A 21,769-nucleotide genomic window follows, 5' to 3' on the forward strand; every position below is an offset into this window, starting at 1 on the left:
TGATTATCTTTTCGCTGCTTATCCTTAATTAAATTATTGAATATCCTTCGTAATTTCTCAACCTTAAAAGAAGTTAGATATCTTACATCTTAGTCGACTTATTTTATTTGGAATTATTTGACTCGTGTTAGCTTCCGTGTTATTGAAATGTATATTGTGGGATTTTTGTTACATATTAGTTTTTCCCTTGTTGAGATGTTCTCTTTATGCCTAACATCATTTACTGTGGTTATTCCTTGTGAATTGGTTCTACCGTTTCTTTGTGATTTTCGTACTTTGTATTAATGTCATTGTTGATGTTGTACTTATTGTGGTGATGCACGAGGTTTCTGCCGTGCGGTTGTTGTTATTGTGATGCACGAGGTTTCTACCATGCGGTTGTTGTTATGGAGTTGCACGAGGTTTCTGTCGTGCGGTTATTGTTATTGATATTTGCACATGCGGCGTGATATATATATATATATATATATATATATATATATATATATATATATATATATATATATATATATATATATATATGTGTGTGTGTGTGTGTGTGTGTGTGTGTGTGTGTGTGTGTGTGTGTGTGTGTGTGTGTGTGTGTGTGTGTGTGTGTGTGTGTGTGTGTGTGTGTGTGTGTGTGTGTTTACTATTACGCACGTGGCGAGAAAAGGTAGGTTGTGTCAGGGATTGATTTGTGATGATTTATGGACTGTGGGCATTCTTGTTGTTGATATTTGTGTAGTGGTATACGTACCTGTGTGATCTTTATCTTGTGAAAGTTGTGAGAAAATATTCTACGTGTTATCCGTTCTTCTTCTTCCTTATGCTTATTTGCTGGGGTGGACTATGTTACGACACTTGCACAAGCATACACGTAGTTAAGCACTCTTATCAGATAAGAGGTGTTCTTGATATTGTTGAGCATAGATGCTCACCCTTGTTTACTTGCCTTCTATGTGAGAACGGCTCTATTGGAACATGAGTCGTCAGTGCAGTTATGAGATGTTATGAGGGCACAGGATGCCAAGTGTTAGGGTTCAGGTATTGAGACCCGTGAGTTGTGATTTGTCCGAGGTTCGGTACTTCGTGGAGTTGTTGACTAAAACTTGATGTAAAAGCGGTTGTAGTTGTTGAGTTATTACTTGTCCTTGATGTATTTGTGATTCCAGATTTAGGTTGTGTTCCATTCACTTTTCTGTGTCATTTTCATGGTATTCCGCTGATACTTGTTGTTTCCTTTCTTATTGCCATTAGGGTATTATGAGCCATATTGCATAGTCTTTATGTAGATATCATATTTCTGTTGTTCCCATACTCATACTTGCTCAGTTGTTTTTTAGACCAGTGGGTGTCTTGACTGCTTCTCGGCACTACTCCACCGAGGTTAGTCTTGATACTTACTGGGCACCGCTGTGGTGTGCTCATTCTACACTTCTGCACATTTTTGTGCAGATCCAGGTATTTATTCGATAGTTGCTATGCGGGTCATTGCTGTGGAGACTCAAGGTAAACCTGTTGCTGCGTTCGCAGACTTTAGAGTCACCTTCAAGCTTTCATATTGCACTGTTTATTCTTATTTCTGGACAATTGTATTTAGAAGTTTTCTAGCAAACACTCTGTAGAGCTTATGACTTATACTACCGGTTTTGTGGAATTGTAATTTTATTTTGTGGGTTTCCATTTCAAAGATTGTTAGATGTTTATTTAATTAATGATGTTATTTAATAAATGTTAGGCTTACCTAGTCCCTAAGACTATGTGCCATCACGATACCCAACGGAGGGAAAATTGGGGCGTGACACAACCCGATCCCATCGTATAGTAAAAATTCACCCTTATTCCACCACATCCATCCACCCTTATTACACATGTTGCGGCGTGCAACCCGATCCCACTATATCAGTACCATGTACTGAATGCACAGTCAAATTAACAGTCCAGACCACAATAACCTTTACGATCAACAAATATCAAACTGAACCAAATGAAAACCTCGTACAGTATAGAAAATCTACACGAGTAGTACTACACAGTGAGACCAATCCAGTAATTGACAATTAGAAGGTGCAAGTAAGTCAATTTAAGCAAATAGTAGGGAATCATGAAACTATGGAAAAACTAACGTCGTGAACAGGAGAAGATATTGAATAACAAGTAGCAATTAAGCATGGAAAGTATTTAGAGCATATAACAGTTAAGACAGGAAAGGAAATGATTAAGGAAAAGCGGTAAATCAGGGAAAACAAATAATTCGGCGGCGTATAAGCACTCGTCACCTCGCATATACGCCGCTCACATGGGAATCACATAGCACATAATGTGAGGGTTCCTAATTCCCTCAAGTCAAGGTTAGACACAACACTTACCTCGCTTCAAAGACCACTCAAATCTCAACCACAACTTTTCATTTCAAACAAGCCTCCGAACCAACAATATCTAGCAAATTACCAACCAAAAAATTCAAAATAAGCCTTAGGAATCACCCACGATTGCAAAAGATTCAATTTAGGTCATTATTGAAAAAGTCAACAAAAGTCAACACCCGGGCCCGCTTGGTCCAAACTCAAAATTCGGACCAACACCTGATTACCCATTCACCCCCGAGCCCGATTATGTAATTTGTTTTAGAATCCGACCTCAATTTGAGGTCTAAATCCCTATTTTTCAAAAATCCCTAATTCTACCAAAAACCCCTCCCAAATTCCACCATGACAACTCTAGATTTTAGGTTGAAATCTTAGGAAAAGTAGTGAAAGATTGAAAGAAACTAGTTTAGAATCACTTACCAATATTTTGGGGAAGAAAATGTCTTTGGAAAATCGCCTCTAGGGCTCTTGTGTTTGAAAATTTGAAGAATGAACCAAAAATCCCGTCTAAGTCAAGTTTTGATCAGTTGCAGGTGTCGCATTTGTGAGCTGGGATTCGCAAATGCGATCCCCGCAAATACGAAGAACCTATCGCAAATGCGAAGGTCTCCTCATTCCTGCTTTCTTCGCAAATGCGAACTGGACTAATCGCAAATGCGAAGAATTCCCCCTCCCAGTCTCCATCGCAAATGCAAACTTTGTATCGCAAATGCGAACATAAGGTGGCCCAGCTACTCTTCGCATTTGCGATGAGTAGCTCGCAAATGCGAAACCCTCAGAGGTCGCAAATGCGATGCCTGGTATTGCAAATGCGATACCAAAGGCCTGCACTGGAACTGGAAATACCAGCAATGTTCTAAGTCCTATTTTCACACTGTAGCCTATCCGAAACTCACCCGAGCCCTCGGGGCTGTAAACCAAAAGTGCACACAAGTCTAAAAATATTATACGAACTTGCTCGCGCAATCAAATCGCCAAAATAACACTTAGAACTACGAATTGAACATCAAATCAAATGAAATTTTCAAGAAAACTTTGAACTTCTATTTTCACAACCGGACATTCGAATCACGTCAAACCAACTCTGTTTCTCACAAAATTTGACAGACAAGTCATAAATATGGTATTGGACCTATACCGGATTCCAGAACCAAAATACGGACCCAATATCCAAAAAATTAACTATGGATCAAACATTTCAAATTAATTAAGCTTTAGCTTTCAAATTTCAACGAAGTCCGATATCTCATGCTAGGGACTTCCGAATTTGATTTCGGGCATACGCCCAAGTCCCAAATTACGATACGGACCCACCGGGACCGTCAAAACATGAAACCGGGTTTGTTTGCTCAAAACGTTGATCAAAGTCAACTCAAATGGTTTTCAAAGCAAAATTTCATAATTTTCACAGTTTTTAACATAAAAGCTTTTCTGAAACATGTCGGGACTGCGCACGCAAATCGAGGAGGGTAAAAATGAGATTTTAAAGGCCTAAAAGCGCATAATTGGGTTCTAAAACATGATATGACCTATGGGGTCATCACATTCTCCACTTCTAAAATACTCGTTCGTCCTCGAACGGATATAGAAAAGTACCTAGGCTGGTGAAAAGGTGGGGATATCTACTCCATATGTCCGACTCGGACTCCCAAGTAGCTTCCTTGATGGGCTGACCTCTCCACTGCACTCGAGCTGAAGGATAACTCTTCGATCTCAACTGACAAACCTGCCGGGCTAGAATAGCCACCGGCTCCTCCTCATAGGTCAAATCCTTTTCCAACTAGATATAGCTGAAATCTAACACGTGGGACGGATCATCGTGATACTTCCGGAGCATGGACACATGGAATACCAGATGAACTGATGATAGACTGGGTGGAAATTCAAGCTTGTAAGCCACCCCACCCACTCTCTGAAGAATCTCAAAAGGTCCAATGTACCTAGGGCTCAACTTGCCCTTCTTTCCAAACCTCATCACACCCTTCATGGGTGATACCCGGGGCAACACCCGCTCTCCGACCATGAATGCAACATCACGAACTCTACGGTCGGCATAACTTTTCTGCCTGGACTGAGCTGTGCGAAGTCTATCCTGAATAATCTTGACCTTATCCAAGGCATTCTGCACCAAATCTGTACCCAATAACCGAGCCTCCCCCGGCTCAAACCATCCAATCGGCGATTGACACCGTCTACCATATAATGCCTCATAGGGAGCCATCTGGATGCTCGACTGATAGCTGTTGTTGTAGGCAAACTCTGCAAGCGGCATGAACTGATCCCACAAACCTCCGAAGTCTATAACACAAGCGTGGAGTATATCCTCCAATACCTTAATAGTGCGCTAGAATTGTCCGTCCGTCTGAGGATGAAATGATGTGCTCAACTTAACCTTCGTGTCTAACTCATGATGTACTGCCCTCCAGAAGTGCGAGGTGAACTGCGTACCTCGATCAGAAATGATAGACACGGGCACACTGTGAAGACGAACAATCTCGCGGTTGTAAATCTCTGCCAACCGCTCTGAAGAATAGGTAACTGCCACATGAATGAAATGCGCTGACTTGGTCAGCCTTTCCACAATGACCCAAATTGCATCAAACTTCCTCTGAGTCTCTAGGAGTCCAACAATGAAATCCATAGTGATACGCTCCCACTTCCACTTAGAAATCTCTATCTTCTGAAGCAAACCACTAGGTCTTTGATGCTCATACTTTACTTGCTGACAATTTAGACACCGAGCTACATATGCAACTATATCCTTCTTCATCCTCCTCCACCAATAATGTTGCCGCAAGTCCTGATACATCTTGGCGGTGCCCGGATGAATAGAATACCGAGAACTGTGGGCCTCCTCTAGAATCAACTCATGAAGTCCATCCACATTAGGTACATAAACATGACCCTACATCCTCAAAACTCCATCATCTCCAACCATAACTTGCTTGGCATCACTGTGCCACACTATGTCCCTAAGGACCAACAAATGAGGGTCGTCATACTGCCGATCTCTGATGCGCTCCAACAAAGAAGACCGAGCGACTGTACAAGCTAGAACACGGCTGGGCTCTAAAATATCCAACCTCACAAACTGGTTGGCTAAAGTCTGAACATCTGATGCAAGCGGCCTCTCACTGACTGGAATGAGCGCAAGGCTGCCCATACTGGCTGCCTTTCTACTCAAGGCGTCAGCCACTACATTGGCCTTCCCGGGGTGGTACAAAATAGTGATATCATAGTCTTTCAATAGCTCCAACCACCTCCTCTGCCTCAAATTGAGATCCTTTTGCTTAAACAAATACTGAAGGCTCCGATGATCAGTGAAAAACCTCACACGACACACCGTAAAGATAGTGCCTCCAAATCTTCAGCGCATGAACAATGGCTGCCAACTTTAAGTCATGGACAGGGTAATTCTTCTCATGAACCTTCAACTGTCGCGACGCATATGCAATCACCCTAGCCTCCTTCATCAATACCGCACCGAGCCCAACACGGGATGCATCACAATATATCGTATAAGATCCTGAACATGTGGGCAACACCAACACCGGCGTTGTAGTCAAAGCAGTCTTGAGCTTCTGAAAGCTTGCTTCACACTCGCCTGACCATCTAAACGGGGCACCCTTCTAGGTAAACCTAGTCAACAGGGCTGCTATAGATGAAAACCCCTCCACAAATCGACGGTAATAGCCCGCCAAACCCAAGAAACTCCTTATCTCCGTAGCTGAAGTGGGTCTAGGCCAGTTCTGAACTACCTCAATCTTCTTAGGATCCACCTGAATACCCTCTGCCGACACAACGTGCCCCAAGAAGCGATTGAGCTCAATCAAAACTCGCATTTTGAAAACTTAGAATATAACTGGTTGTCTCTTAGAGTCTGAAGAATGATCCGAAGATGTTGCTCGTGCTCCTCTCGACTGTGGGAGTAGATTAAGATATCATCAATAAACACAATCACAAAGGAATCCAGATAAGGCTTGAACACCCGGTTCATCAAATCCATAAATGTTGTTGGGGCATTTGTCAACCCAAATGACATCACTAGAAACTCATAATGCCCAAACCGAGTCTGAAAGGCTGTTTTAGGGACATCAGATGCCCGAATCCTCAACTGATGGTATCCAGTTCTCAAATTAATCTTTGAAAACACCTTGGCACCCTAAAGCTGATCAAATAAGTCATCAATCATTGGCAATGGATACTTATTCTTGATGGTGACTTTGTTCAATTGCCGATAATCTATGCACATCCTCATCGATCCATCCTTCTTCTTCACGAACAACACAGGCACACCCCAGGGTGAGATAGTAGGTCTAATGAAGCCCTTATCAAGCAAATCTTGCAATTGCTCCTTCAATTCTTTCAACTCTAGTGGGGTCATACGGTATGGCGGAATAGAAATGGGTTGAGTGCCCGAGGCCAAATCAATGCAGAAGTCAATATCTTTGTCGGGTGGCATCCCGGCAGATCTACAGGAAACACCTCTAGAAACTCACGAACAACTGGTACTGAATCCATGGAAGGAACCTCCGCACTAGAATCACGGACATAAGCCAAATAAGCTAGACACCCCTTCTCGACCATATGTCGAGCCTTCACATAAGAGATAACCCTGCTGGTAGAATGGCCAGGAGTCCCTCTCCACTCTAATCGAGGCAACCCCGGTAAGGCTAAGGTGACAATCCAATATAGCATGATAAGGTGACAGCCAATTTATACTCAAAATGACATCAAAATCAACCATATCGAGAAGTAGAAGATCTACACTAGTCTCAAGACTCCCAATGGTAACCACACACGAACGATAAACACGATCTACCACGATAGCATCTCCCATAGGTGTGGACACATACACAGGAGCACTCAAAGAATCACGAGGAACAACCAAATATGAAGCAAAATAGGATGACACATAGGAGTAAGTAGAACCCGGATCAAATAGAACTGAAGAATCTCTACTGCAAACTGAAACAATACCTATAATAACAACGTCAGATAATTTAGCCTCAGGCCTAGCTAGAAAATCATATCATCGAGGCTGGGCCACACCACTCTCAACCACGTCCTTGGGACAGCCTCTAGCTGGCTGGCCTCCACCTCTAACGGCCTGACCTCCACCTCTAACAGTTTGGCCTCTTCATCTGGCTGCCTGATCCCTGCATCTGGCTCGCTGAGCAGGTGGTGTAGTAACTGGTGCCGGAATCATGGCACGATAACCCTGATGTTGTGGAAGGAGGCCCAATAATCTCGAACAGGTCCTCCTGATATGCCCATAACCACCACACTTGAAACATCCATCCTGGTACTGTGGCTGTGGAAACTGAGACTGACCCGAACGAGCCGAATGACCACGGTAAAAACTCTGAATAGGAGGTGCACTGATAGGAGCTGGTGGTGCACTATAGGCTGGCTGTCCAGAATTAGGCATATAAGGATCATGACTCCCTGAAGCACTGTGGGATGCCTAAAGCGCTGAATGAAATGGACTGGGAGGATGGCCTCTACCAAAAGTTCCCTTGCCTCCAGATGAGGCACCGCTGACCCCCCCGGAATGACGTGGTCTCTTGTCAGACCCCTGACCTCCCTGAGCAAGAACCATCTCGACTCGCCTGGCGACATTGGCAGCCGCCTGAAAAGAAATCTCACTCCCAGTCTCCTTAGCCATCTGCAATCTAATAGGCTGAGCATGTCCGTCAATAAACCTCCTCACTCTCTTTCTCTCTCTCTCGGTAGGAAGCAGAAGAAGAGCATGACGGGCCAAATCCACAAAACGGGTCTCATACTGGGTAACAGTTATGCTGCCCTGTTGGAGACGTTCGAACTGACGACGATACTCCTCTCTCAATCTGATAGGGACAAACTTCTCTAGGAAGAGCTGAGAGAACTGGTCCCAAGTAAGAGCAGGCGATCCAGCTGGTTTGGTCAACAAATAATCTCTCCACCATTTCTTGGCGGAACCAGTCATGAGAAATGCAGCAAAATCGACCCCATTGGTCTCCATTATACCCATGTTCCGTAGCACCTCATGACAGCTGTCAAGATACTCTTGGGGATCCTCTGAAGAAGCACCACTAAATTGAACTGAAAAGAGCTTGGTAAACCTGTCCAATCTCCATAACGCCTCAGAAGACATAGCTGACCCATCGTTGGCCTGTGCCGCAACGCCCGACTGAACTACCCCAACTGGCTGGACTGCTGGAGTCTAAAACTGGGGAGCCATCTGCTCCGGAGTATGAGTAGAGGGAGTCTGTGCTCCTCCCCCAGCCTGAGAGACGGCTGGTGCCGCAAGAAATGTACCGGCCTGGGCCACACTCTCCATAAGGCCCACCAAACAGACCAAAGAATTTTGAAGCACTGGGGTGGTGATGAACCCCTTCGGGACGTGAGATGGTCCGACAGGCACAGCCTCGGCTGGAACCTCCTCATCAAACTCTACTTGAGGCTCCACTGCTGGTGTTGCTGCTCGAGCTCTAGGCTGAGCTCTGCCCCTTCCTCGGCTCTGGCACGACCTCGACCTTGACCTCTGCCCCTCGTAGGAGCTGCCACTGGGGGCTCTGGCTGCTGCTCAACTGAAGATGCGGTACGCGTTCTTGCCATCTGCGAGAGAAAAGAATAGAAGGGTCCAATCAGCAATGATAGAATAAAATCGCACGACATAGAATAATAGAAGTGAAATTGTTCCTAACTTCATAGCCTCCGGAATGTAAGTATAGACGTCTCTGTACCGATCCTCCAAACTCTACTAAATGTCCATATAAAAGTAATTTAAAAAAACACATACACACACACTGTCACGACCCAAAATTTTAACTGTCGGGACCGTGATGGCGCCTAACATTTCACTTGCCAGGCAAGCCAACGTTAGAACAATTTATCCTTTTTAACAATTTAAATTTAATTAATGAAGAAGAACTGATTTAGCTGCAATAATCCAAATATAAATGTGGAAGCTAAAATCGTAAAAACATCTTCTACAAATCCCTAAACCCGGTGTCACAAGTGCATGAGCTTCTAGAGTAATACATACAAGGGCCTGAAATAAATACAAAGCTTTCTGAATGAAAATACACAGCTAAATAAAAATAAAGACGGGGACTTCAGGAGCTGCAGGAGCTGAGCAGCTGTACCTCAAGTCTCCGCAGGCTGTCCAATCCGAGCTCTCTAGTAGCCATCGCTGGGACCGACTCCAAATTCTGCACAGTGTGCAGAGTGTAGTATCAGTACAACCGACCCCATATACTGGTAAGTGCCGAGCCTAACCTCGACGAAGTAGTGACGAGGCTAAGGCGGGTTACCTACACTACAACCTGAACGCAGTATATAATAATGACAGAAAATGGGAATACTAAACATAATTAAACAGCAACTGAAAATAATAACCACAGCCTTAAGAATAAACCAGTGTCCTCCAGAATTACCAATCTTTAATAATTCAGATACAAATACCGAAAAAACCAACACAACTCAAGAAAAGGAAACATATAGGTTGTTGTGGCGCGCAACCCGATCCCACCAGACAACACAAAGTCCTCCCTTATTTCACCGTAACGATATCAACAATAGTAAATAATATATATATATGTTGTGGCGCGCAACCCGATCCCACCATATGTTAATATCAGTATCATAATTCACTTTTATTTCACCATGTCAATCCACCCTTATTCCATCGGTTGCGGCGTGCAACCCGATCCCACCGTATAGTACAAATTTATCCTTATTCCACCACATCTATACACCCTTATTACACTTGTTGCGGCGTGCATCCCGATCCCACCATATCAATACCATGTACTCAATGCGCAGTCAAATCAACAGTTCAGACCACAATAACCTTTACGATCAACAAATACCAAACTGAACCAAATGGAAACCTCGTACAATATAGAAAATCTACACGAGTAGTACTACACAGCGAGACCAATCTAGTAATTGACAATTAGAAGGTACAAGTAAGTCAATTTAAGCATATAGCTGGGGAATCATGAAACTATGGAAGAACTAACGTCATGAACGGGAGAAGATATTGAATAACAAGTAGCAATTAAGCATGGAAAGCATTTAGAGCATATAACAGTTAAGACATGAAAGGAAATGATTAAGCAAAAGCGGTAAATAAGGAAAAACAGATAATTCAACGGCGTATAAGAACTCGTCACCTCGCATATACGCCGCTCACATGGGAATCACATAGCACATAGTGTGAGGGTTCCTAATTCCCTCAAGTCAAGGTTAGACACAACACTTACCTCGCTCCAAAGACCACTTAAAGCTCAACCACGGCTTTGCCTTTCAAACAAGCCTCCGAACCAACAATATCTAGCAAATTACCAACCAAACGATTCAAAATTAGCCTTAGGAATCACCCACAATTGTAAAAGATTCAATTTAGGTCATTATTGAAAAAGTCAACAAAAGTTAACACCCGGGCCCGCTTGGTCCAAACCCAAAATTCGAACCAACACCCGATTATCCATTCACCCCCGAGCCCGGTTATGTAATTTGTTTTGGAATCCGACCTTAATTTGAGGTCTAAATCCCTATTTTTTTTAAATCCCTAATTCTACCAAAAAACTCCAAATTCCACCATGAAAAATCTAGATTTTAGGTTCAAATCTTAGGAAAAGTAGTGAGAGATTGAAAGAAACTAGTTTAGAATCACTTACCAATGTTTTGGGGAAGAAAAGTTCTTTTGAAAATCGCGTCTTGAGTTTGAAAATTTGAAGAATGAACCAAAAATCTCGTCTAAGTCAAGTTTTGATCAGTTGCACGTGTCGCATTTGTGACATGGGGTTCGCAAATGCGAGCCCCACAAATGCGAAGGTCTCCTCATTCTGCTTTCTTCGCAAATGCGAAGAATAGTTCACAAATGCGAACTGGACTGATCGCAAATGCGACCCCATGATCGCAAATGCGACCCCATGATCGCAAATGCGACCCCATGATCGCAAATGCGAAGAATTTCCCCTCCCAGTCTCCATCGCAAATGCGAACTTTGTATCGCAAATGCGAACATAAGGTGGCCCAACTACTCTTCGTATTTGCGATGAGTAGCTCGCAAATGCGAACCCCTCAGAAGTCGCAAATGTGATGCCTGGTATCGCAAATTCGATACCAGAGACCTGCACCAGAACTGGAAATACCAGCAATGTTCTAAGTCCTATTTTCACTCCGTAGCCTATCCTAAACTCACCCGAGCCCTCGGGTCTCTAAACCAAAAGTGCACACAAGTCTAAAAATATCATACGAACTTGCTCGCGTGATCAAATCTCCAAACTAACACCTAGAACTACGAATTGAACACCAAATCAAATGAAATTTTCAAAAAAAAAATTGAAACTTCTATTTTCACAACCGGACGTCCGAATCACGTCAAACCAAATCCGTTTGTCATCAAATTTGGCAGACAAGTCATAAATATGGTATTGGACCTATACCAGATTCCGAAACCAAAATACGGACCTGATATCCAAAAAACTCAACTATCGATCAAACATTTCAAATTCATTAAGCCTTTAGCTTTCAAATTTCAACAAAGTCCGATATCTCGGGGTAGGGACTTCCGAATTCGATTCCGAGCATACGCCTAAGTCCCAAATCACGATACGAACCCACCGGGGTTGTCAAAACACAAATATGTATCCGTTTACTCAAAACGTTGACCAAAGTCAACTCAAATGATTTTCAAAGCAAAATTTCATATTTTTAACATAAAAGATTTCCGGAAACACGCCCGGACTGCGCACACAAATCGAGGAGGGAAAATGAGATTTTTAAGGTTTCAAAACGCAGAATTGGGTTCTAAAACATTAGATAACCTATCGGGTCATCACACATACACACACACACATATGTATACATATATATATATATATATATATAGCTATTTATATAAATTGACTAAAACCGACCGATTTCGGTCAGTATTTTCATTAAATTAATATTTTAAAATTTTAAAATTGAAATACCGACCGAATTCGGTCGGAAAAATTTAATTAAAACTTATTTCGGTTGGTAAATTATATAAATTATATATATATATATAAAATTTTTGTGATATTAAAAAACCAATTGCCTTGGGCGGGAAAGAATAATTTCAAATATACCGACCGATTATATTTAAAAATTTTAATTAAAAATTATTTTGATAGATAATATGCAAGTATGACCATGTCTTGGTTAAAGATTGACCAATTTTCGACCGAAAATCGGTCGGAATTTTTATATCTTTGTTGTGGAGTCACTATTTCCGTTGTGAGAAATATTTTCTTTGACTTTTGTGACCAATTTACTTATTTTCCGACCGATTTTGGTCGGATTTCTTTTCCGACCGATTTCGGTCGGTATTCTGTGGACGGGTTTTGCTAGGTTTCTAGTAGTGAGTAAATGCAACTGGGTTCGAACATGAGCAGGAGTAATAAGAAGGAATAACTAACTTTCAAGAGGGACGGCCACGATTAGATTTCCATAAATGAGCAGCAAGGGACGAGATGTTGCCACGTCGACAACTGGTTGTTATATACCAGACGAAGAGAGAAGGAAAATAATGAACAACAGGCCTCACACTCCCTCCACTCTCTTCTCTCGTTCTCTTTCTTTCTCTTCTCTCCTCCCAATTATCACTCTCTTCTCTTCTTAAATTCTGCAGATTCCAATGACTACGGCGACGAATTATCATTTAGATAGCTTAGCTTAATTCTGCAATTTCCGTTTTGTAGTTTGATATCCATTTTACCATTTATAAAAATCTAGAAAATTGTTCCTTTTACTTGCATTTTCATTTTATTACAGAATTTAGCTTAGATCCATATCTGGATCCTGACAACAGAATTCTAATTGCCAGTTACATAAAGTAATATAGGTGGATTAGTTGAACAAGAATGGGTATAGCAATAGCTGACATCTGTATTATGAGTAGCAATACGTATAAATTTGTAATACAAAATCTTCAAAATGTTATGATCCAGTTCCTTCTGAATCCAATTTCATACAAACTTTCATATCCTGTACCATAATGAATTGTATCGTCCTTTTCTTATGTAAACCTTGCTAGCAGAAGAGGTTCTTTGCTGTGACTATAAATGTTTGAACCTCTAAAATTTCTAAATTTCAGAATATAAACTAACTAAACGCAAGGATGTAAATGGTGTCTCCAAGCGCCAATCTCTTTGCTTCTTGCTTAGAGGTTTACCTTTCCCTGCTTTTTCTCTATTCACTCTAACATCTGCTATGCCCCAAATACAAGCATTAGTTTCCAAATTGAAAGATACAAGCCTGAGAACACCATCATGTTCAGATGATGATCCACCCTCAGCCACTTCATCACTAACATATTTTACATACATAGGACGATCCTTGAACCGGTCGAGATCTTGGGGAATCCGAAGAACTCTCTCAACACCAGGTGATGATACCTGGTAAATTTTTTCGTATGCAGAAGATTGAAATAAATAGAGTTTCGTCAGAAAAAGAAGAAAAAAAGATGTGATAAAATAAAGAAACTTTAACATATGATTGCAAGATCGTAACATGCACATATGATGTTTCAGGAGAAATGCAATTGTCTTGGGAAGTTTAGAAGCAATATAATTGTTTCCTTGCAAAGATTATTCACTCCCTTAAGTCTTAGTATAAGTTGGAGCCGAAGGTCTATCGGAAACAGCCTCTCTACTCCAGGGTAGGGGTAAGGTCTGCGTACACACTACCCTTCCCAGACCCACTAGTGAGATTATACTGGGTTGTTGTTTTAAGTCTTAGTATAAGCGAGCTAGAAACTTGGTCTTTTGTGATGACGAATCCTTCTAGATGACATAGAATAACATAAAACTGGCAATGCAGAAAAGGATTACAAACCTCAAGAGATACGTTATTTGGAATAAAACCAGCCACCTCAGCTTCATCAAGCTTTTCTCTGTATCTTAATGAGAAAGCTTCAATATCCATCATACTAGGAGTACCTGACCTGCATGCGCGATTTTGCACATCAGAGTAACTTGTGGAAACTTGAAAATAGAAGAAAAGCAAAAGATATAACCACAGATGAATGGTGCAACAAAAGATACCGAATTAAGTGCACAGACGTAATAATGTTTGAATATTTGATAAGTCGCTAAACAGTAATATATCATTCTAGAAAGAGCTGGGAGAGAGGACCTACTCAAAGATGCTAGACCATTGCAGTCTCTTCAAACAATCACATGGCATTCTTTTGGCTACTTATGTCTCAAACCTTATCATTTTCTTTTACATATGGGTGAAAGTAATCTGCGAAGTTGTACTAATTATTCAGAAACTTCAAGGAACTCATTTTGCTAATCCCGAAAGGCCAAGTAAGCAGGAAGATAGAAGGTAGCAAAGATAGTATGACGGTATTTAGAAGGAGAAAGAGAGGAGGAGCCTAGTTACTCAATGGCACTAGATATAGCTAGCAATATAGCAGTATACAAGGTTTCATCTTATGGACAAAAGCTCCTTAAGAAATAATGCATTTCAGTCGATCCAGAAAACAATTGCAAATTAAGCCGTGGAAACAAAAAGAAAAGAAACTTTTGACCTGCTTCTCCCTTCATCAGAAAGAGGTTTTAACTGGATTTAATATGTGGTTCATGACATATATGCAACTAATAGTTGTCTCAAGCAAATGTCTGCAGCTTACTTATTTGTAAGTCTCTCCATTCGTACTTGAATGTTGGCATTTTTCAATGTTTTAAAGGCATAAATTCCTAATTCCCCATCAAATGATAGAGCAACTTCTTCTGCAAGTTCTAATGCTCTTTTGTCCCATGATGTCCCAGCCAGAGAGATCCCTCCTCCTCCCGATCCATCCCCAGCCTTAAAACAGGAAAAAGTGGTTCACCATATGAAATTCACAAAGTGGTTATACTGAAAATTAATGAAAATTAAATACCATACAAGACTTAAAGTTTGTAGAACTTACATAAAGCTCAGCGTCTTCCTCAAAATACTCGTCAAAGACCCCATCATCATCATCCACCAGGTCCTCTATCATTAAAAATTTAGGCATTCAACATTATTGTTTATTAAAACATAATACCTAATTCATTTGTTTCATCATGGAAATCAGCTTACAGGATAAATCCTCATCTTCACTGCATGTGAAGTACTGTTTAGCAAGGTGAGGAAATAACACTGTGATTTTAAATGTTTAATAGATGATATAATTAGAAGCATCCTCAAAAAATGCAGAAGGAAAACAAGAATAGAAAAGTAAAATAAATGTGATCAAGCACAATATTTGACTATTATTCTTAGATAAAGTTGCGGAGATGAGGATGATGAGATGGATGTGTGGTCATAATAGAAGGGATAGGATTAGGAATGAAGATATTCGAGATAAGGTGGGAGTGACTTGTGTGGTGGACAAGATACAGGAAGCGAGGCTGAGATGGTTCGGGCACGTGAAGAGGAGCCCCAGTGAGGAGGTGTGATAGGTTGGCTATGGTGGGTCCTAGGAGAGGTAGAGATAGGCCGAAGAAATATTGGGAAGAGGTGATCAGGACATGGCACATCTTCAGCTTACCGAGGACATGACCCTTGATAGGAGGGTATGGAGGCCAAGGATTAGGGGTGTAGGTTAGTAAGTAGTCGAACGTATTTCCTTTCCAAACCTGTACTACTTCCTTCCATAACTGTAGCAAGTGTTATCCTCGTGTTCCCTATTTTTAGATCGATATTATTACCTGATGTTTCCTTTACTTCATTTTTTTTTTCTTTTTCTGGTTGTTGTTACTATTTCGCTTACCATAGTTTTTTTGCCATAACTGCAGTGTTTTTGCTTTATTGAGCTGAGTGTCTTCCGGAAAAAGTCTCTCTACTTTCACAAGGTAGAAGTAAGGTCTGTGTACATACTACTCTCCCCAAGCCCCACTTGTGGGAATACACTGGGTATGTTGTTGTTATTCTTAGATTTTTTTTTTTTCATTTTGAAATAGAAAAAGTTTGCAAAATCAAACTTCAAATTAACATGTCTTGTACTCGGAGTAGTAAAAATAAAATAGATCTATCTAGGAAGGTGTGATTAACAAGACAAAAGAACTATGCCAGACCATATGTTGCTCGAATACGAGTTTGGGCACCTGATACGGGTGCGAACTTAGAAGTCAGAGATCTGAAGTCTTGCCATATTCCGCCTGATCACCTCTCCTCAATACTTTTTAGGTCGCGCCCTCTACCTCTCCTCGTACCCACCAATGCCAACCACTCGCACCTCTTTAACGGGGCATCTGTGCTTCTCCTTTATACATGCCCGAACTATCTGAGTCTTACTTCCCGCATCTTGTCATTCATGGGAGCCACGCCCACTTTCTCCCGAATATTTTCATTCCTAATCTTATCCATCCTAGTGTGCCCGCACATCCACCTCAACATCCTCATTTCTGCTATTTTCATCTTCTGGATATGTGAGTTCTTAACTAACCAACACTCAGCCCTATACAACATGGCCGGTCTAACCACCGCTCTATAAAACTTACCTTTGAGTAGCGGTGGCACTTTCTTGTCACATAGGACTCCATATGTTAACCTCCATTTCATCCACCCCACCCTATACGATGTGTGACATTCTCAACGATCTCTCCATCCCTCTGGATAACCGACCCAAGGTACTTGAAACTGCCTCTCTTGAGAATGACCTGCGATCCAAGCCTCACGTCCATGCCCGCTTCCCTCGGCTCGGCACTGAACTTACACTCAAGATATTGCGTCTTAGTCTGCTCAACTTGAAACCCTTAGACTCAAGGTCCTGTCTTCAAACCTCCCAGCATCTCGTTAACGGCGCTTCGCGTCTCGTATATCAGAACTATGTCGTCAGCGAATAACATACACCACGACACCTCACCTTGAATATGGTATGTCAGTGCGTCCATCACCGGGGCAAATAAGAATGGGTTGAGCGTAGATCCTTGGAGTAACCCCATAATAACCGAAAAATGCTCAGAGTCGCCTCCCACTGTCCTAACCTGAGTCTTAGCTCCATCATACATGTCCTTAATCGCCCTAATGTAAGCAACCATCACACCTTTAGCCTCTAGGCATCTCCAAAGAACCTCTCTAGGAACCTTGTCATACGCTTTCTCCAGATCAATAAACACCTTGTGCAGATCCTTCTTCCTATCCATGTACTGTTGCACCAACCTCCTAATAAGGTGGATAGCTTCCGTAGTAGAACGACCCGGCATGAACCCGAAATGGTTGTCAGATATAGACACCTCCTCCTCACCCTCGCTTCTACCACCTCTCCCAAGCTTTCATGGTATAACTCAGTAATTTGATACCGCTATAATTGTTGCAACTCAGGATATCACTTTTGTTCTTGTACAACGGAACCACCATACTCAACCTCCACTCATCTGACATCTTGTTCGTCCTGAAAATAACATTAAACAGCCTAGTCAGCCACTCCAAACCTGCTCTACCCACACACCTTCAAAATTCTACCGGAATCTCGTCAGGCCCGGTAGCTCTGCCCCGCTCATCTTATGCATAGCCCCCACGACCTCCTCAACCTTGATGCGCCTACAGTACCCAAAGTCACGGTGACTCTCGGAATGCCCCAACTCGCCTAGCACAATATCTCGATCCCCTTCTTCTTTCAGAAGTTTATGAAAGTAAGTCTGTCATCTCCGCTTAATCTGGGCCTCTCCCATCAATACTCTACCGTCTTCGTCTTTGATGCACCTCCGAAAATACCATATGCATATATACTATCTTGTTGCCTGCATACTCCATTAGGATGCATCAGAGAATAGATTCTATAGCAATAATTTAACAGAATTTTGACTTGTATGAAGGATCTTAATGTTCGTGTATTTATAATTTCTCAAACGTTAAGCTGATAGGTTATGCGTATCTTTCATGTAGTAGAAGCAGAAAAATAAGGCTACATTCTTGGAGAAACACCTAATGAAATAAATTCAGAAAGGAAATAAGTTCATGAGAGAAACTTGCCAAACTTAAAGACCATTTCAGTTATCTGGACTTCCAGACAGACAATGGACTACTGCAATTCTTATATATCCTTGATTATTAGTTTTATCCATTTCGAGGTAACTAGAGCAAAGGAGAAGACAAAAGTATGTTGTGGGAAAAGTAATAACTCCTTACCCGCTATACAAAACGTATTACCAAATTAGTAACTCGTTTGGTTTGCTATAGAAAAAAAAAAAAATCTGGCATACAACAACAACAACAACTATGCTTCAGTCTCAAACAAAGTTGGGGTTTGAATACTCACTTCTTTCTTTAACCTCAACTCATATCGTCATCATACCAAAATTAAATAATAGTAGCGAAAATAAATTTCATATATATATATATTAGTAATCGTAATAATATTAAAGTTCTCTAATAAATTTAAAGCCTATTCCGATCTATATGAATCATTTTCTTCCATTATGCCCTATCTTTAGTTAAGTCTGTATTGATTCCAATGATTTGTAGGTCTTTCGAGACAACTTCCTTCCATGTGATTTTAGGTCTACCTCGTTCCCTTTTAACACTATCGCTCACCATAGACTCGCGCCTATGTACCGGTACCTATGTAGGGCAACGAAAGACATGACCAAATCATCTCAAGTGACCTTCTCTATTTTTATCTTCAATGCGTGTTACTTGCACCTTCTGGTGAATGTGATCACTTTTAATTTTATCTATGACTACACATCCATCTTAGTATCCGCATCAAAGGAAACACTCATCTTGTGGATATGTTGGACTTTAGCAGCCCATTCACTACCATATAACATTGTCGGTCTTATATTTATTCTATAGATCTCACTTTTCACTTTGGTGGGCAGCCTTCTATCACATAACATCCCGGTAGCATTTCTCCATTTCAACCATCCGATTTTAATCCTATGGGCAACATCTCTATCTATTACATAAAATTCCGATTTACTACTATTACTAATGTAAACTTTAATTTAAAGAAACTAATGCAAACTTTGTAAAATTATGAATAATAAATACTCCACAATGTTGGGTTTACAGTATAGAACTCTACGTTGCCGATACTGATATACTTGTGCAAGAATCCATGTATAATTTTACTCAGAATAGAATATGGAATAAGAATATATGTATTAGCACCTGAAATGATAGAAATAACCTTAAAGCTAATTATTGACGTTGATATCGCATATACCTACATAATAATCATTGCATTACTATTCACCAAATGATAACCTATGTACAGTTATTTTACGAACAATCTATGTATCGTTATTCATTAAGACTTGCTATATTATTATTCAACTAATAAAAGTCATTGTATTAGAATAGTTGTATAACTAGTCTGCAAACCAAAGGACTCCTAACACAACTAGGGGTCATTTGGTAAGGTGTATAAGAATAGTACTGAATAGGGTGTATTACTAATGGTAGGATTAGTAATGCTGAGATTAATTATGATGTGATTAGTTCTTATCGACAGTTTGGTATGGTGTATTAAAGGTTTTGAAAGGGTAGTTCTATCTTTATACATACTTATCCATGTACTATAAACCATGGTATTGCTAATGCCATGGTTTGCTATGTATAAAAATAGTACCGAATATGGTGTATATCTAATATAAGTATTAGTTATAGAGAGGTTGAAAACGCTACCAAACAAGGGATTAATAATACCAAAGCTAATACATGTTTTATTTTCCCTAACATCCTACCAAACAAGCCCTAGTGGAATACAAACTACAAACTGAAAAAGGGGCAAGATAGCAAAGCTTCACTCACTGCCTTTATTTGTCACAACATGAGAGAGACAATTGAATGGATATGCGGTAATCTATACTAACAAGATGAAGACCAACTGGTTAGAATAGAATAAAATCGCGGAAGATATGAAATCCAAATCCTTAAATAGTCAATAGATAAGAGATACCACAAACAAAAGTAGACATAAAAAAAATAAAAATAAAAAAGCAATGCTTAATTTCTAGTAAATTGCATACCATCTTCAAGAAGAAGCTCATCCTCAGCCTCATCAACCAAAGAAACTTTTTCAACAACCGAAGGCTTGAGAACTGGTTTGCTTCTCTTCTTGGCATTCACCGTTATACATAACCTTCTCCTTCTCGCCATATTCGAAAGTGGGTTATGTGTATGACAGGAAATCCTGCTACTATTACTGCTAGAACCCATGGATATTGGGCTCCATGTCATCCAACCGGTACTTAAATTCATTCCTTTGGGCAGTTTATTCGTTGGAAAAGAAAAGGGAACAACAAATTAAATGGCTTTAGTTACCAAAAAAAAATTAATGGCTTTGCTGGTCGACAAAAGCAATAACGACGTTAATGGAATTCATCTGCAGTTGACGACGCCGTTCGAATTCATCCACCCAACAATCTTACATTTCCGTATGAAATTTTAACGGAATCTTATATAAATGTCCAAATAAGTTTCAATTTAGCTAGCGTTTTGCCATATATTTTCAAATTTGTTCTGAAAAATCTGATTTGGGTGAAGTTTGGTTTGAAGATGAAAATGTGTTTGGACATTAGTTTTCAAAATATATTTCTCAAATTTATTTTGGAAAAATATGAAACATTGACTTATAATCACAAGTACTAAAAACTATCACAAATACCCAAAAGTACCATTATCAATAACATTCATTATATTATTGCAAACCATACTCCTGAACATAAATAAATTTGATACAAAATTATCATTTCTATAACGAACTACGTGATACACTATCAGGTGACCGAGAAGACGAAGCAATATTGTTACAAAATAATAAATTGTGGGCTCTTTTATAAAATACAAAAGTTTGGGGCAATTTTAAAAAAATATAAGTGATATTTTTGCCCAAAACCAGCTATTGAGCTGGTTTTGGGATTTGAGATTTGGGATTTTGCCAAAATGTAGGCAAAATCTATGGCGAAACATGTGTTTGCCAAATAAAATCCAAATTTATTTTGGCAAAATCTATGGCCAAACGGGTCCTTAGTAACCTCTGAACATTAACTATAGATTTATCAAAACTAGTCAAACACGTATAAAAATTAAAAACCAAAATAAATAAGGTTTTTTCTCTCCAAAAATCACACTCAAAGATCTCTTTCCATATTTTCAAGCGTGATGAGCAAACAAGGTGATAAAATACAAAAATGGGCCTTAAAAAGGTCAAATCATCTCCAATTATGTACCAAATATGTATCATGCATATATCACAAATACAGGTATACATGGGGTAATGACCCGGCCGGTCGTTTTGAGTAAATTAACCTCGAACCCCTATTTATTGTTCCCTCTATTTCATTTTTGGGTTTTGTGACTTGCCGGGAGGATTTGTCTTTAGTTTCAGAGTGAAATGGGACACATAGTCCTTAAAATGGAAGTTTAAGTCGTAGGAATTGACCGTAGTTCGAACTGTGTGAAGACGACTCCGGAAT

The 21,769-nt window shown here is 40.4% G+C and overlaps 1 protein-coding gene across 1 annotated transcript; it reads right to left on the minus strand.

Moving 5' to 3' along the window:
* Positions 1-13,241: 13,241 nt before the first annotated feature.
* On the minus strand, positions 13,242-20,731 carry LOC107785539 (uncharacterized). Its single transcript, XM_016606867.2, has 5 exons — positions 20,321-20,731; positions 15,292-15,356; positions 15,010-15,185; positions 14,208-14,316; positions 13,242-13,768 (listed from the first exon to the last, which is right to left on the minus strand). Exons 1-5 carry the CDS (start codon positions 20,550-20,552, stop codon positions 13,457-13,459), a joined length of 894 nt encoding a protein of 297 aa, XP_016462353.2. The 5' UTR covers positions 20,553-20,731; the 3' UTR covers positions 13,242-13,456.
* Between the last annotated feature and the right edge of the window lie 1,038 nt (positions 20,732-21,769).

Source organism: Nicotiana tabacum, chromosome 17 (genome assembly GCF_000715075.1).
Source record: "Nicotiana tabacum cultivar K326 chromosome 17, ASM71507v2, whole genome shotgun sequence".
Lineage (NCBI taxonomy): Eukaryota > Viridiplantae > Streptophyta > Magnoliopsida > Solanales > Solanaceae > Nicotiana > Nicotiana tabacum.